The sequence below is a fragment of the Microtus ochrogaster genome, chromosome 6 (genome assembly GCF_000317375.1).
Source record: "Microtus ochrogaster isolate Prairie Vole_2 chromosome 6, MicOch1.0, whole genome shotgun sequence".
NCBI classification, from domain to species: domain Eukaryota; kingdom Metazoa; phylum Chordata; class Mammalia; order Rodentia; family Cricetidae; genus Microtus; species Microtus ochrogaster.
The window spans coordinates 78,158,747-78,174,853 of NC_022013.1; the positions used below are offsets into that span (position 1 = coordinate 78,158,747).

Here is a 16,107-nt window from a genome sequence, read left to right on the forward strand (position 1 = left end):
CATGCTTTAGGAGCATGCAGACAGCGGTCCCCAATTGCAGTCATGGACTCAGAAAGCCAGAGAGCACAGCATGGACACTGCTTCTGGTATTTGAAGATAACAGAAAGCTAAGCACCCAGGGTGCTGAGTGGTCAAAGGCAGCAGGGGACTTCCTCCTGCTTCTCACATCAAAATTCTTTAGAAGAGAAATTTAATGTGTTTAATATTGTTGGGGAAAGCAAATTTATCAAAAGTCTATTTTTGAAGTAGTATCTAATAATTTTTATTTTGAATAGATTTAGAAATAATAGTATTTTTGAAATGGTATCTAGACCCACTGAGACTGTGGGTTTCGTGCTCCAAGAGATATATTTATACAGTGAAGTCCAAATCATGTTTTTTCCTTCCACTGACTCCTGCTTCTCCCTGGGTCCTGTACTCACATCTTCCACATTGGAAATTTTATTCCATTGCAAAAACAATGGTAAATTTGGATAATTATCTGAAGGAAGCACACCAGAGGCTGGTGGACTCTAAGATGTCCACACTTACATCCTCTGTTACAGCACAGGGGTTCTTCTGTATGACAGAAAATACTAGTTTCTATGTTCACCTCCTTTGATCATTCATGGACTGGATCTGATGGAGGAAGGTCATTGGTTAATTAATAAAGAAACTTCTCTTGCCTGGACTGTTGCATAAACTGGACACAAAGAACCCACAGAAAGAGGACTGCTGAACTTGCCTAAAGGTGAGATGGTCTTTCGGGGTTCCTGATTCATGAAAGAGTCTGCAAGACATTTTGCAGGACACAGCAGATAGTGACTGAACTGCCTTTGAAATTTCCTGCTTCATGGAAATGTCTCTGGATACTATGGGCCTGTAGGCCAAAGATGGATGCCCCAACCGTACAGAGGAACTTTGGGTGACTGTCCAGGCAGCGAGATGTCTCTGTCATTTCTAGAGTTTGGAAGTTGCTTATTTCTTGTTTGCTTAGGTAATATTGTATCTTTCTGGAGTCTTTGATGGAGTTGAAGAATAGTTAGTTATAGTTACAGTTTTCCTTAGCTTTGATAAAGATAAAATAGATGTAAATATTGTAACTGTAATTCTTACTTGATAACTGTTTTGTTATATGTAATTTTGCTATGTTAAAGTTAAAGCCTTCTTTTTTTTGTTTAAACAGAAAAAGGGGAAATGAAGGAGGAAGGTCATTGGTTAATTAATAAAGAAACTGCTTGGCCCTGATAGGTTAGAACATAGGTGGGTGGAGTAAACAGAACAGAATGCTGGGAGGAAGAGGAAGTGAGGTAAGACTCCTCAGACAGACGCCATGCCACTCTGCTCCAGGGCAGACGTGATGAAGCTCTGACCCAGGATGGATGTAGGCTAGAATCTTCCTGGTAAGTGCACCTCGTGGTGCTACACACATTAATAGAAATGGGCCAAGCAGTGTTTATATGAATACAGTTTCCATGTAATTATTTTGGGGCATAAGCTAGCCAGGCGGCCGGGAGCTGGGTGGCAGGAACACAGCCCACAGCTCCTTCAACATAGATCTTTATATTTTCAATCAGAGGTCAAACCAACTAACTGCCTTCTGATTTATGAACCGTTCTAGTTCTGGGTTTTTAAATATGAGATAAATCTAAAAAGGCCATTTCTAGACTCACAACTTCAATTTTCTTTGAAAGATCGGCAGTGTGAACTCTGGAAGAGACGGTGACTTCGGCACACGCACAGCCCCCTGGACACACGGCTTCCAGTCCCTGCTTCAGAAGCCATGGCAGGTAAGATAAAAACTAAAACTAAAGCTGACATCTTGATAAAAGTTAGTTTTTCTTGAACTACCATTCAGAGAGGTGAATCTTTTATGCACTAGAAAACAAATATACTTCTGAGGTGGACGAGAATAACAAGAGCAATGCTCACACCACACTCATTCTGTGTGACACAGAAGTGTATGTTTTTCTGAGAATAGCCAATAGCCAATAATTGTCCCATCACATGAAAAAGGCCACGCACGTGGGGAAAATAGGAGAAGAGCTGTTCTTACTGGCGCACCAATGATGTCCCAGTTGGACTCCCAAAGAACGCCACTGAGATCACAGCAGAGCTAGGATGAGCACGAGGAAGTTACAGAGGCAGACTCAGTCCTGCCAGAGCTGACTGATCCCTGGTTCCACTTTCCGCTAGGGGAAGAAGGAAGGGGCAAGCTTCAACTGTCAGGAACCAGTTGGTAACAGCAGAAAAGGTGGGATATAGGATTTAAACCTAGGAATGAAAATGATCTTGTTATGCTTCTCGGTTTTAAAAGAGTTAGCAAAGAAGTATATTCCGATCGAGTTCCTGATCTCAACAATGGAGCCACTCACTTCTCTAGGTCATCGGAGCAGTCCATCATAAGCAAGATAAAGCATAAAGCATTTTACAAAAGGTGTCACAGTGGTACACATGTATCAACTATTCAGAATATAAAATGTCACACAAATTAAAACATGTTAATAACAAAATAATTTATTATTGCTTTGCAATACTGAAGCGGCTACTAAAGGATTTACCACATAAAAGTTTATCATAAGTATTAAAGAAAAAAATAGCTTGCTAACTAGCATCTTACTAGCAAAGTTTACATGTTAAATATACATACCTCAACCAGTGAGCCTCAGACACAGGGCACTGCAGTACTGTTTATGAGATACACATCTAGCGATCTAAATGTGTGGGCACGGAGGGCCTCTTGGGCCTTCCTAGAACTACTACTTCAGACACAGATAAATGCTGCTTTGTTTCATGTGCTAACAATAGAAACAAAAAGTCCAAACAAAATGAAAACAAAAATTCCAAATAATTTTAGTCTAAAGAACTAAATTTGAGGCATCAGCACATTATTTTAGAAGAATCTTCAAAATCCAAAGAGCAAGCATACTTCCAGGCAAAGGGCTGTTAGAGTCATTCACTTAGCGGTGACTGTCTAAGCGTGCGTCGTAGAGCCCACGCACGCCTGACTCAGCATCAGCACGCTCTTCCACGGCTTCAACACTTTTAAGCTATCTGCACATCCACAGCCCAGGCTGCATGCAGGACTCTCACTACTGCCCTTCCCTTGAATGCAGCTTTGTAGAGTCCAGCCAAGCTGTTAGATTCAGTGAACTCTGCCCCTGAAAGCGATCAAATCTCAAGTGCTATGTGGAGAAAGATTACTCCGAATTTCCCTTGGCAATTCTCTTCAGAAAATCCTTTGCTTGAATAATTTCTATTATGGTACAAAATTAATACACTAGCAAACGCTGGAAAGCAGGGCTCAGTTCTTATCAGGCGGCACTTCGGGGAGGAGAACAGGCTTTGCCTGAGTGAAAGGAAGGCCTGCTCAAACTCCTGGGACAGCTCTAAGCCACCGTTCTAAATGCCACAATGCAACCTCTAGACAAAGAGAAGGCTGAGTGTTTGGGTATCACAGACTGTGTGCTCACACGTCACTGGAGTCCACGCTCACAGCAGCTAAGCTCCATAAGAGAGTTCTTAGGACTCAACACAGTGAGCTCACCAAACGATAAGCAGACCATATTTAAATTACACAACAAATTCTGCAGAAGGTTCATCTTAAAGAGAAATAAAATCTATGCTGAACAAAAAGTAAGCAATTTGCCCTTAAGCAGCTCAAACAGAAGAAACCCAAGTGTACAGTGTTCCCCATTTGCCCGTGGGCACACGCCACTGAGCGTTCTCACAAACAGCGCCAGACAGTGCACTCCACTGGGTGTGCAGCCCCTTAAAGGCACACAGGGGTCTATCTCTTTGTAAGGAATGACACACCGGAAACACATAGTTAATATTTTCATGACCTCACACTTACCAAGTAGAAAACAAAGAGCAATTAGATAAATAAAAAGCTTATAGTTTATGTTCATAGCGAGTCATCAATGTGACAGTCACGCACCCTGGAGCTGAACAGTCAGGGTGTGCGGTCCCGCTTCTGAAGGAGGGAGGAGCTACAGCAGCCCCCTTGCATGACAGTCAACAATGAACAACAATCACTGCTTATCTTTAGTATACCTTGCACTGCTAGAAGCTGCTCCTCTGTGGTCCAACGGGCATTAATTTTCTGATTTGACTACAAAATTAAAAAGAAGTTTCCTAGTGAGGATGTGAAGGCAGACATTTTTCCAACTTGCTTTTCAAAAACGTTTCACCAAATCACAGACATGAGACTGACATGCTGACTTATGGGCTTCATTTTCAGAAGGGCTGAACGTGCCTCGAGTTACCTTTTATCCACACACAAAGATAATGCCAGAAAAATACACCCATTTGGGGACTGAACAACACCGATATTGCACCATTTTCCAGTACAATGTTCCTATTCCATATCACAGATCTGGTTTTGGCCCAGCTTTTAACGTTCATGAGACCATTTTCGAGAGGGTCCGTGACTCTAATATTTCTTGGCTTCACATTAAGTAAAAGCTGTGCTTTCTTCCATTACAATTGTACAAATCAGACTAAGAATGGAGGAAGCCAAGTCTGAAAATATTTCTTTAAATTTCCAAAGCAGAAAATGATTCATTGATAAGACCTTTTATTTTTTCAAATCCCAGGACCTCTTAATGTTTCTCTCAAAGTCACTGTTAAAAATCCTACAGCAATCACCACCGAGCCAGACTCCAATTCACTGAGGAGTAAGTCAAGAACCTTTTGTAGTAGAGGGGGAAACCGGTACACCAGCTCACGGATGACCACAGGACACACTGCCAAGGTAAAGCAAGCTGGCACAGTACCTGGACCTACTGGGCAAGTGAGCAGGCAGCGTCCTTCGAGACGGGACATCAGCTCTCACCTCTGGGGACACCAATGAGACGAGGCCTACACTTCTAATAAACAAAGTGTTCAGAAGAAAGAAACAACTTCAAAGTCAGAAACAAAATTTTGAGAGACAAAAGGAAAAAGGTCTGGAAGAGCAAGGAAAGAAAAAAACCGAAAAATAGAAATAGAGAATTTCAGGAGAGATAAAAGAGCACAGCACACAGTCCAGGCAGCAACTAGCCAGGAAGCTGCAAGGACCCTGAGGCAGAGAAGCACAGTTTCTGAGGCACACAGAGCTGACCAGTGGGGCCTGGGGTTGCAGGACTGTGTAATTCCAGCTGCTTGGGAGGCTGAGGCAGGAGGATCTCAAGTTCTAGACCAGGATGGCTACAGTGTTCAAGGACAGCCTAGACAACTTAGTGAGGCCTCTCTGTCTCCAGTGAAATAGGGCACAGACCCTAGTACCCTCCCGTCAGGGAAAAGGAATCAATAAAACCAACCAGGACACCCAAGCACTTCACAGAAAGAGAGCAGTGTGGAGGAGGGGCAGAAGCTGAGCTGGCATGTGAGCTCCCAAGCCGTTAGGTGGAAGCCAAAGGAACTCACTGCCAACTCCTGCAAATCGGTACCGGAACCATTTAAAATGGGTCCAGACATTTCAGAGTGGTGGTGAGAAAGAAAAGGGCCTACTGCAACTTAATCTGACCTAGAAAGCAAAAGCATTATAAAATGGCCCATTCTTCTCATAAAATAAAGCTTTTATTTACTGTTGTCGTGTGTATGGTGCATGTCTATGCCATGCACACATGTGGATGTGTGGAGGTCTGAGAACAACTTTACATGGGTTCCAGGGATCGAACTCAGGTCTCCAGGCTTGTGTACCTTTGCCAGAAGAGCGCTCTTTAGGGCTGGCTCACCCTAAGGCCATTCACGACGTGGCCACAGGCTTTCACTTGTTTTCAGCACAGCTTTTCTGACTACAGAATGGAACGCTATGGCCTTCGGTTTTGAAAATCATATGATCATAACATGGGGCTTTGTTCTTTGAAGCCTTCAATGTTTTTCTCAAGCCTTTAACTCTTTTTGATCAAATCATTCCTTTTGAAGTCCTGGCTGCCATTCTGTTCAACTGTTGCTTCTAAGGGAGTTATCCGCCAACAGTCTTACAGGTGGTGGGAGCCATTCTCTTGTACAGACGCCATCAGTTTTCATCTGGGCCAAGTCTAGGGTCTCCTTGGTTTGCACTGCATCTGCATTTTGTCAGCCACGGTAACGGACGTGCACAGTGCTGAGGAGTTAATCGGGTAGCCAGCACCTCGCTGCTGGCGGGTGAGCTCTCCTGCACAAGCAGCGACACTTACTTCATAAACTGCTCGGAGGATCATGGGAGACAGTGCCCAGGTCAGCAAAAACTGACCAGTGACTGTGACGTCTGCTCAAGCCCAAGGGAAAAGGGAGCAAAAATGAAACAGAAATACGGACACTACAAAAATGCCTTTTATGTAGACTTTAGGCCTGTCTGAAAGGCAGGGTCCACAGGCAGAGTCCTGAGGTCTGGGTGGGAGACACCCTCTCAGCAGCACTGCAGGGTTAAAGCAGAGCGAAGGCCGCTCACCACAGTCCTCAGCCTGACAAGCAATAGCTGTGCTGGCGGCAGGGAGGACGCGCAGTGGGGGCGTGACTTACACCAGGACAAGACTCTGAAGCCTGGAGAGCCAGCAGAAGGTGTGGCTGAGAGGTGCTCATGGGAGATGGGAAAGGTGAGTGTCGTTTGGGACACACTGAAAACGAGGCACTGGGACTCAGCTCGTCTTCGTTTGCCTCTCCATTCTGTCAGTGGCGCGTTCCCATTATCTGGGAAGAGCTGGGAAAGTTATCAGTTAAACTTCCTGCTCAAGGCTGGAAGCGTGAGCACCCGTCATAAAGGCTGGGAGCAAACACACGGGATGGGACCCCAGTGTCATCCCTTCTGGTATAGCTCTTCTCCCTTCCCTGACCCCCGGATTTCACTGCCTCCAGCTGTCCACGCAGTCACGAACCACACAGCTCCTCCACCCCAACACACGTGGATTTCTAGCTTTGAAATGGCGCTGTCTCCTGTCCTCATTCCTCTGCTGCCGTGCCAGATTCACTTCTGACTGCGCAGCAAGCATGTTTGCCTGCTGCAGTGTCTCTTGCCCGGACACTGCCAAAGCAGCTTCCCTAGGATGATGCCACCCTTTAAAGAAGCTGCAGCCCCACCCCCCACCCCCGCACCTAATTCAAAGGCGCAATTCTTCTAGCTCCACAATGGCATTTATCGGGAAGCACCCTTGCTTGTAACCCACACCGTTCATCCTTCTCTGCAGCTAAGATCGCCTTTCTAGGCAGACACGATTCTTGAGAAAAGACGTCTTTTTCTTCCACGGAATCTCAGCACCAGCTCACCTACCACCCTCCACCGTTACGCTCTCTCTGCCTACCCCGCTGAACTCTGTGTGTGTGCACATTTACCTCTGTCCTCACCACAGCGTCTGTCCTGAGGGGCCCAGCCAGGGTAAGTAACGCCCAGCTGCTTTCCGAGAGCGTTTCTTTCTAAGTCTACATGTTATCAGTTTACCAGATAATATCTAGATTACAAGTATTTTTTAAGCAGGCAGGGAACCATTGCCTTATGCCCTGTTCTCCCCTCCTCCTGCATGCCCCACTGGACCTGAATACTGCCTTACATGAACAGTTACATAGTTGTAGACGTGAACGTACTTTCTTCATCCAATTTTATTCTAGATAAAAATCAAAACTCAAAACCAAATTAATAATAAAGCTCCTCAATAATGATGAGAACTGTGTCTAAGGCATAATCCCCAAGTTATTAACAGTTTTGATAAGGTGAAGTCTAATCCAAGGGGGAAAGGACTGCCTTCCGGTGTCTTTCATGAGATCTAACCAGTGTTTCAGAACATATCCATTCAAGTTGCCCGGTCCTGAAAGCAACAAGAATATGAGAAACACAAGTGTGCTGTGGAGATTTTCTGGATGATAGTGCTCTGTGTACCTCAAGTCAGACGAGATCATTAAGTAAGCCAAGTGCACCCAGACGTTGGTGAACCCATAGACAACGGTAAAGATTTTGGTGATTTCATTTTGCTCATTGTTCTTAATTCAAAAGATATAATAAGTGTTTGATAACTTCTATCCCAGTAGCTGACTTAAACGTGAGAATCTACCAAACAGTTTTGCTATTCTGTGACACTTCCTGTAAGCTGATGGTAGCACCAGGCACACCGACCAGTCGGGTCTACAACCCCAGGCTAGCCACAGGAGAATTGTTCACTACTGGGTGATCTCGAGTAAGTCGGCGCCCCTCTGAGGCGCCGGGCTCCCCACATTCAGTTGCCCAGCTAAAGACCAAGGAGGGAGCCCACAGTCAAGATGAGCTGCTTATGGCACTTTCCCATCTTATGCCATGGTAATGACTCAAACTAGCTTGTAATGCTAGAAAATTGAGCATTAGAATTAGTTTTTCTTGAGATTTGGTACTTTTTATGTAAAATTATCTGGGCTTGTTTTCTTGTGAGAGAAAAATGTTGATTATAAGTTACTCAGCCTTTCCCCACACCCCTTGGAAATTTTAGTAGGACATCTAGAAATTCTCTATTTTATTCAAATTCCTAAATATTTTTTTTGTTTTTAAATTTTGTGTGGGTGTTTTTGCCTGCATACATGTCTGTGCAGCTTGTGCATCCTAATGCCTGTGGAGGCCAGAGGACAGCATCAGACGCCCAGGGCCAGGACTAGAGATGATTGTACGTCATCATATAGGGACCTGAACAGCCAGTGTGCTAAACTACTGAGCCATCCATCTCTCCAGCCTCTAATTTTCAAACCATGGCATAAAAGTTCTCATGAGTAGTTCCACAGTTTTGCTTTTACATATATGGCATTTATTCACTTATCCATGCAGTGTGTGGAGCACGCATGTGCCTTGGTGCATGTATGGAAGTGACAGACAACTTTCAGGACCAGTTCTAACTCCATCATGCAATCCTCGGGTGCCCTTACTCCCTGAGCCACCCAAGCCAGCCGCCTTCACTCCGGCCCCACCCCGCCAAGCTTGTTTTGTTTTTTGAGACAGGATCGCTCTATGAAGGGCTGGCTGTTCCTCTGGTCTCTGCCTCCTGAATGTTGACATTTAGGTGTGCGCCACCACAGCTGGACCTTGCCCTGTGCTCTGTGCTTTATACCTGCTGTATTCATATAATCTCTAAGTTATGAAACTATTAGCATATGAAATTTGGCTTTATATACATGATTAAATATAAAATAACCAATTCAAATTTTAAAGTTTCCTCTTGCATTAATACATGAAAATAAAATATTTTGTGCTATACCTCCCTTAATTCAGTGCCACTGGAGTGTATTTAGTTTACTTAGGGGCTTGAAATGAGACCCCAACCTATGCATTTCTCCTTGTTTCCCATAACCTAACCCTGATGTGGGGAGCACTCTTTATCCTACTGCCTCTCCCACCCCCCATCTCATCTGCAGATATTTCAGTCAGACGTAGGAGACACAGCAAGGACCCACAGGAACACAGACAGCTATTTGGTCACCATATACATAGAAAGACCAATTCAGTATATGAATCATAACTTGGGAGCCTTTAAAAAATCAAAGATTTTACAGCTGAAACTTTTGTAAGAAGATTTCATTGGATCTTAGGGACATTTAAATTCTACTATATTTACCAAGAACAAAGAAACAAAATACAAATAAGGCTGAAAAAGATGGGTACTATCTTTATCTATGAGATTTTGTATTTTCAGGCAAAGTGTATAAAAAATATGCACAGTAAAATCTTCATTGAAATATGAGCACCAAGTAAGTGTTTTAAAGTAAGATTTTGTTTAAGAAAAATCCCTTGGGATTTATTTTTGGTGCCGAGTCACGTGGCAGAAAAAAGGGCCCCAGACGTGTGCCAGCCTTCCCACAGACCTCCAGCCTCTTGGGCTCACTCTCAATGATGGTTTTCAGAGTACTTGCTGAGGGCAGGGCAAGTGAGTTAATTTAAAATAAAAAGATCAGTCAAGACTCAAAAGATAACTATGTGAATGAAAAATTCAGCATGATAAATTGTCCATATTGTGAAAACTTCAGAAAGGGCAGAGTAGAACCTGAGCACCGGGTAACTCAAAAGAACAGGGGGCTTAACCACAGGGGCTTGCAGCATCCTACCTCGGGAGGTTTGAACTCTTCAATCCCACCTTCCATTTTCTGCTTAAGTGCACTGTTTACTTGCTTAGCATTCTGAACCTTCACAAAACAACAAAGTTTGTGTCAGACCATGTACTTGGCACATTTTTATGAGTACAGGTAAGTGAACAGAACATATATCAAACATATATCAAAGCCATCTTAGGTTTCGGTTCAGGGGAACAGACATGATTATCACAGCGAAGCACATCATGCTGCCATTCAAGTAGCACATACCTGAAAGACTGAGAGACAGACAATAACACACACGCAAACACACACGCGCGTACACACGCATGCACACACGCACAGGCACGCGCACACACATTTCATGGAGGAGCAGTGCTGAGTGGGATCAGGGCTCTACTCTTGGAAGGCCAGCACTCTCCTCTCATCTTAGGCAAGCTACTGTCATCTTAATGACAAACTTTTATTCTTTAAAAAAATCCAAATATGATTCAAATGAAAAGTCCTGTCATTCTTTTTGTTTGTTTCTAGTTTATTTCAAGACAGGGTTTCTCTGTATAGCCCTGGCTGTCCTGGAACTTGCTACGCAGACCAGGCTGGCCTTGAATTCAGAGATCCACCTGCCTCTGCCTCCCAAGTGCTGGGATTAAAGGTGTGCGCCACCACTGCCTTGCTAGCTCTGTCACTCTTTAAGCACCCACAGAGCACATCACAGTCTTTACAGCCAATGGCAGCTGGCCTACACAAAAATTAAACTATCACCATTTCTCATTACCATAATGTTGTCAAAATGGTAACTGTTCCTACAATAGCAATGATGATAATGCCTAATATTTGCTAGGTATAAAACATCATTCTTGATATGTTAAAAATCCTTCAATTCTCACAATCATTCTGTGTGGTAAATACAATTAGTTCTGCTATAACACAACATACATGTTCTCAAAAGTTACTATATTATGTAAAGTCTTCAATTAAAAACCCCATATCTTATGGGGAAAGGATACTTATTGGGCACAACACTCAAAACCTTCAATGAGAAACATGAAAAGGCAGGAAGCTAGCAAAAATGGGGGCTTTATATACTCTAAATGGTTAGGAAATGTGCAAATGCTACAGTAGAGATGACACTTGACCCTCTAAGGATGTCCAGTCTGGTTTGAAGATGGGTGTCAGGCTGACTGCAGCTTCTGAGTTACTGTCTGTGGCAGGATGGCCACCTGTAATTCTCCCCACATTTGACAGCAGATGTGTGTGGTTCCCAGCATGCAGGGAACCAATACAGCTGCCCCACAGTAGCGGCTGTGACAGTGCTCAGCCAATCAGGTGTAGTTTTTCACCAACAAAAAATATATATTGGCCAACACAAAATTCATCCTATGCTCAAATTGTTCCCCAGTCTATCAAAGTACTGGAAGAAACATTTGTTCTCTGCTTCCATTGGAGCCGTTCACAGAAGATAAAAACATAAGGCATGCAGAAGTGAAGAAACCTTTCCGGGCAATCATGTAAGAGGTACGATCTGAATGTAAACCAAGTGCAAACTCCCGCTCTTTGAGCAACAGCCAGTCTCTAGTCTGAGGCCTGCGTGTGAGCACTGTCTGCTTGCTGCTCACTGACTGGTCTGGTTCTCACCAGTGTGGGCAGTCAGATAACATTAGGTTATGCATCACTTTTTTTTCAGCCAGGGTATCTGGAATAAGTCACCAGATGGTTTAGAGTAAATTAGCTGGTCAAGTTAGAAAGGCGCACAGAGGGAAAGGAGATGGGGGAGAGTAAGAAAATAAAGGAGGTGTTTGGTGGGCGGCGGGGAGGGATGTTCCGGAGGAGACAGAACCTAAGGAAGTTTTAAAGCATTCAGCCAGCAGCTAAGGTTGGGGGGGGGGCAGAATGAACTGTAGGCAAGTTTTAAAGCATTCAGCCAGTAGCTAAGGTTGGGGGGGGGGCAGAATGAACTGTAGGCAAGTTTTAAAGCATTCAGCCAGCAGCTAAGGTTGGGGGGGGGGGCAGAATGAACTGTAGGCAAATAGCATTCAGGAAAAAAGGAAGGTTGTCGGACCAGAGCAAAGAGCCAAAGAACCATGTAGTACACCAAAGAATCTCAATTTTGCCCAAAGACTGAATGAAATTGAAGACTTTTAGTCAAGAAAATACGATCACACTTGCCTTTCAGAAAGGTATGTTTAATAGGAATGCAGAAGACAGAGTGAGGTGAGAGTTGAGACGAACAGAACTCGTCAGAAATATCAATTACACAATTAAGAAAGCTCTCCTCGCACGCGTTTAATCCCAGCACTCGAGGGAGAGGCAGGTGGGTCTCTGTGAGTCTGAGGCCAGCCTGGTCTGCAGAGTGAGTCCCACGACAGAGTTACGTAGAATGACAACGTAAAACAAACAAACAAACAAACAAAAAACCAACAAGAACAAGAAACAAAAACTAGAGAAGCTTGGAAACAAAACTGAGACCCTTTTCATCAAGACGACTGTGGGAACAAAGGGGGTCTTGGATGACGTCAGTTGAGGAGTGCCTGTGTGTGGCGATGCTCACAGACGGGAAATACAAGTGTGGAGCCACTTGTCAGTGCAGGATGAGTGCTGCTAATATACACGTCACCGTGGCACCTATCAAATGGGTAACCACGGAGAGAAGCTTGCCGGTAAATGGCTCCCAGCTAAGCGCTTGAGCCACTAAGACTCAAGTTAGGAAGATGTGAGGAGAAAACAGACTTCCGCAGGTTGTTCCCGCCTTCACGAGGGTGCTGTACACAGCATGCACAAACACACACACACACAAAATAAGAAAACAAACAAATGAATAAAGGAAAAAGAGCTAAATTATGAGGAAATGCCCTAAGAGCAGAAGTCAAATTGCAAATGAAAACAATAGGCCTCCTCCCTCCCGTAATCGCAAAAGATTACAGGAAAACTAGCTAGAACAAGGGTTCTCAACCTCAAGACCTTTCAAGAGATTGCCTGAGACTTTCAGAAAACACAGATAAATTACACTGTGGTTGAAAACAGTAGCAAAATTACAGTTATGAAGTAGCAACAAAATAATTTTACAGTTGGGGTCACCACAGCATAAATGGTGTATTAAAGGGTCATGGCACTAGGAAGGCTGAGAACTGCCCATCTGAAGATTTCCATGGAGAAGAAGTGATATAGTTTGGAAAACGGGAATCTTAGATGGCAAAACCAAGTAAGAAACAGATAAAGTGGATAAGAAAGGCCAGGTCCTATAAGCTGTGTGGACAGCTCACTATGTCATCCATGATGTTGGTTCCAGCCCGGAATGCTAACTCCTGTCCAGATGACACAGAAGCTGCCTAGGGGAAGACAGGCTGAGGTCTGGTGAGATGGACTGACATAACCACTCATTACCGCAACACTCTTTTCTATCAATAGCAGTTGATTTGCATAAGGCCTTATGGGCAACCCTCAGTGCTTACATACGAGGGTCTTAGCATTAAAAAGCCACGTGGACATTTTAAAAACACTGCTACTACTTCAGCCCACAGTGAGGACAGCAGCAGTGGTGGTGACTCACTAAGGAGACACAGTGTGCCAAACAACCTACACACAGCGCTACAGGCAGCGTTCAGCAACCTGCAACAGTATGGCTATTGTTCCTTGTTGTACAGGAAAAGTGCAGGCTAGAGAGTGAGCTATGGAACTTGCTTAGAATCAGTGCTGATGACAACCATGCTGGGATTTGCATCTACACTAGCAGAGGAATTTCATAAAGTAAACTAAGCTTGGGATGTGGCTCAGGAATACAGCAGGTGAGGCTGTGGAGTCAAGCCCGTACCCTGAAACAAACACTGCCACCCCTCCCCCAAACCAAACATTGTAACATCTAGAAAAGAACATCTGCAAACTCTAAACCTAAACAAACACAGATACACCAATGGACAAAGTCATAAAAGACACCGCTTCTGTAAAATACCTGACGCTTTAGAGAGATCAGCTCCATGTCCAGTTGTCTGAGGATGGTGTTGGCTGCGTTGGGACTGCAGGAGACAGCCACCACGTCCTCCTGGGTTAAATACATGCCCTTGGGTGGGCGGCACTTGGATCGCTGGGAGTGGTGGCGGTGCTGCAAACTCTGGTACTCCCTCCTCCCGAGGCCAACCTTGCTGGTTTGGACAGGCTGCTCAGTGCTACCCTGGGGAGTGCAGGTGGGAGAGCAGAGACTTTGTTTCCATCAATGTATGTAAACAACCGCCTACAAACAGGAAGATCTCCTGCACTGCAACACTCCCAACAAGCTTTATTATTCACGAGTCCAAATAAGACACACACACTGCGGTGTGCTGACACTATGACAAAACATATACATATTTTTTGATTTTTCAAGGCAGTTTCTCTGTGTAGCACTGGCTGTCCTGAAACTCACTCAATAGACCAGGGTGGCTTCAAACTCACAGAGATCCTCCTGCCTCTGCCCCCCCCAAGTGCTGGGATTAAAGGTGTGTGCTACCACCACCCAGAGACAAAACATATTTTTGATTAATTCAATAAAATGTTTAGTTTCTACATCTTGAGGTCTATGAATACTGAAAAAGTAAGTTACACTATAAAATTTTCTCATTTGCTTATACAATGAAGAGCTGGGCAACAACCCTGCCCCAGACTATAAATTATACATATAAGGGTCTACAAAAAGAACAAAAGACAGTTTAGGAAATATATGTGTATATTAGGCAGCTGGTAAAAAAGAGAGGTTTTATTTTACTTGGAGTTTCAGAACAGTGTTTGGCGTTGGAGGTTAGAATGGATACAAGATGACCTTGATTCTGATGGTGGGGACGTTGTCAAATGTATGCATGTGGCTTGTAGACAATAAAACTCTAAACCCAATATTAGGTATCAGTTCATGCCCCAGAAGAGTTAAAAAAAGTTGTCCAGTAATGATGAGAATAAGCTACTAAGTAGCATTAATATTTAATGTCCTAAAATGGAAACACCAGTGTCACTCTGTGCTTCTGAGAGGAATCCATTAAGACCTGACACATATCTTACTGATACAGCGAGAACTTCTTTTTTCAGGAAGTGGAGTTGAATCCATACAGCTGTGTAGTCAAGTGTAATTCGCCTTACTGCTGGAAACTCAAAGCAACTCAGGCAAATCTGACGTTCGGAGAGACGCCTCCTAAAGTCTTTGGATCAAAGCTGATGGTGACTCGAGACCCTTTCTCAGCAGTGGGGTCGTGCAGGGCACGAGAGACCAGGGCAGAACGCTAGGAGCACCCGTCAGTGTGGAGAGCAGGGAAGACACCCCCGTTGGCTCTGCCCCGGTTCGCTCCGCCACAGGAGAGGGTTAGAAGTCGTCTAGAAGTGGTCGTGCCCGTGTCAGTCTTGGTTAGAGAAACAACTTTGAAAAGTCTTCCCTGAGAACTCGCAATCAGAGCCCTGCCTCAGACAGGTTTAGGCCCTAAACATCTATGATCTTTGTAGCCTGAGAAGACCCACATAAAACATTTTGGAGGCATAGGATGGTTGTGCCTAGACACACTCAGAAGCAAATGCAGAGGCTGTTTGCAAGAACAGGGATGTGTATGAGCTTCTAAAGGATATTCCTCAGGAAAAAGCAAAGAAAGGACAGAATCAAGAAAGAATGGTGATCTAAATAATCAATAAACATATATGTTAAAAAAAAACCACCAAATTTAAGTTTGAATAAGTTAAAACCAAAACCAAAACAAGATGTAACTGAAACTGTGGGTTTTACACAGATCAGTGGGGTTTGGAGTCATGGCGTCTGCTGGCTAGAAAGTCTGGGAACACCAGCACTAGAATCTAACCTAAATATAGGAGACAAAGTCTCCTGGGTCCACAAGAATAGAAACACAGGAACAGCCAGCTCAAAGTAGCAGTGAAAGAACGGGATAGATACTCCTCTATCTAAGTAGGCCACAAAGGAAGGAAGCCAAGAAAGGCAAACAGATGGATGGGAATGGGCTCAGCAAGGAAAGAGTTCACGGTGCAGCATGAGGACCTGGGCTGTGAATTCCAGCCCCACATAAAGGCTTGATACAGTGGCACATCCATAACCCCGCACTGGGAGTGCAGAGAGACAGGAATCCTGGCATCACATTGGCCAGTTTGTCTGGTTAGAACAGCAAG

General features: G+C 44.2%; 1 protein-coding gene across 7 annotated transcripts in view; it reads right to left on the reverse strand.

The window, feature by feature from the left end:
* Positions 1-16,107, reverse strand: part of Rcor3 (REST corepressor 3) — a 41,910-nt gene that overhangs the window by 6,943 nt on the left and 18,860 nt on the right. For 4 of the 7 annotated variants that reach the window (XM_005348893.2, XM_026779872.1, XM_005348894.3 and 1 more), the window contains 3 exons: positions 13,928-14,146; positions 9,997-10,074; positions 4,036-4,093 (listed from right to left, as the gene is read on the reverse strand). In XM_005348893.2, coding sequence (XP_005348950.1) covers positions 4,036-4,093; positions 9,997-10,074; positions 13,928-14,146 — 355 coding nt within the window. Of the gene's footprint in view, positions 1-1,468; positions 2,254-4,035; positions 4,094-9,996; positions 10,075-13,927; positions 14,147-16,107 lie in introns of those variants that run through there. The other 3 variants (XM_013346953.2, XM_013346954.2, XM_026779873.1) reach the window with 2 other exon arrangements.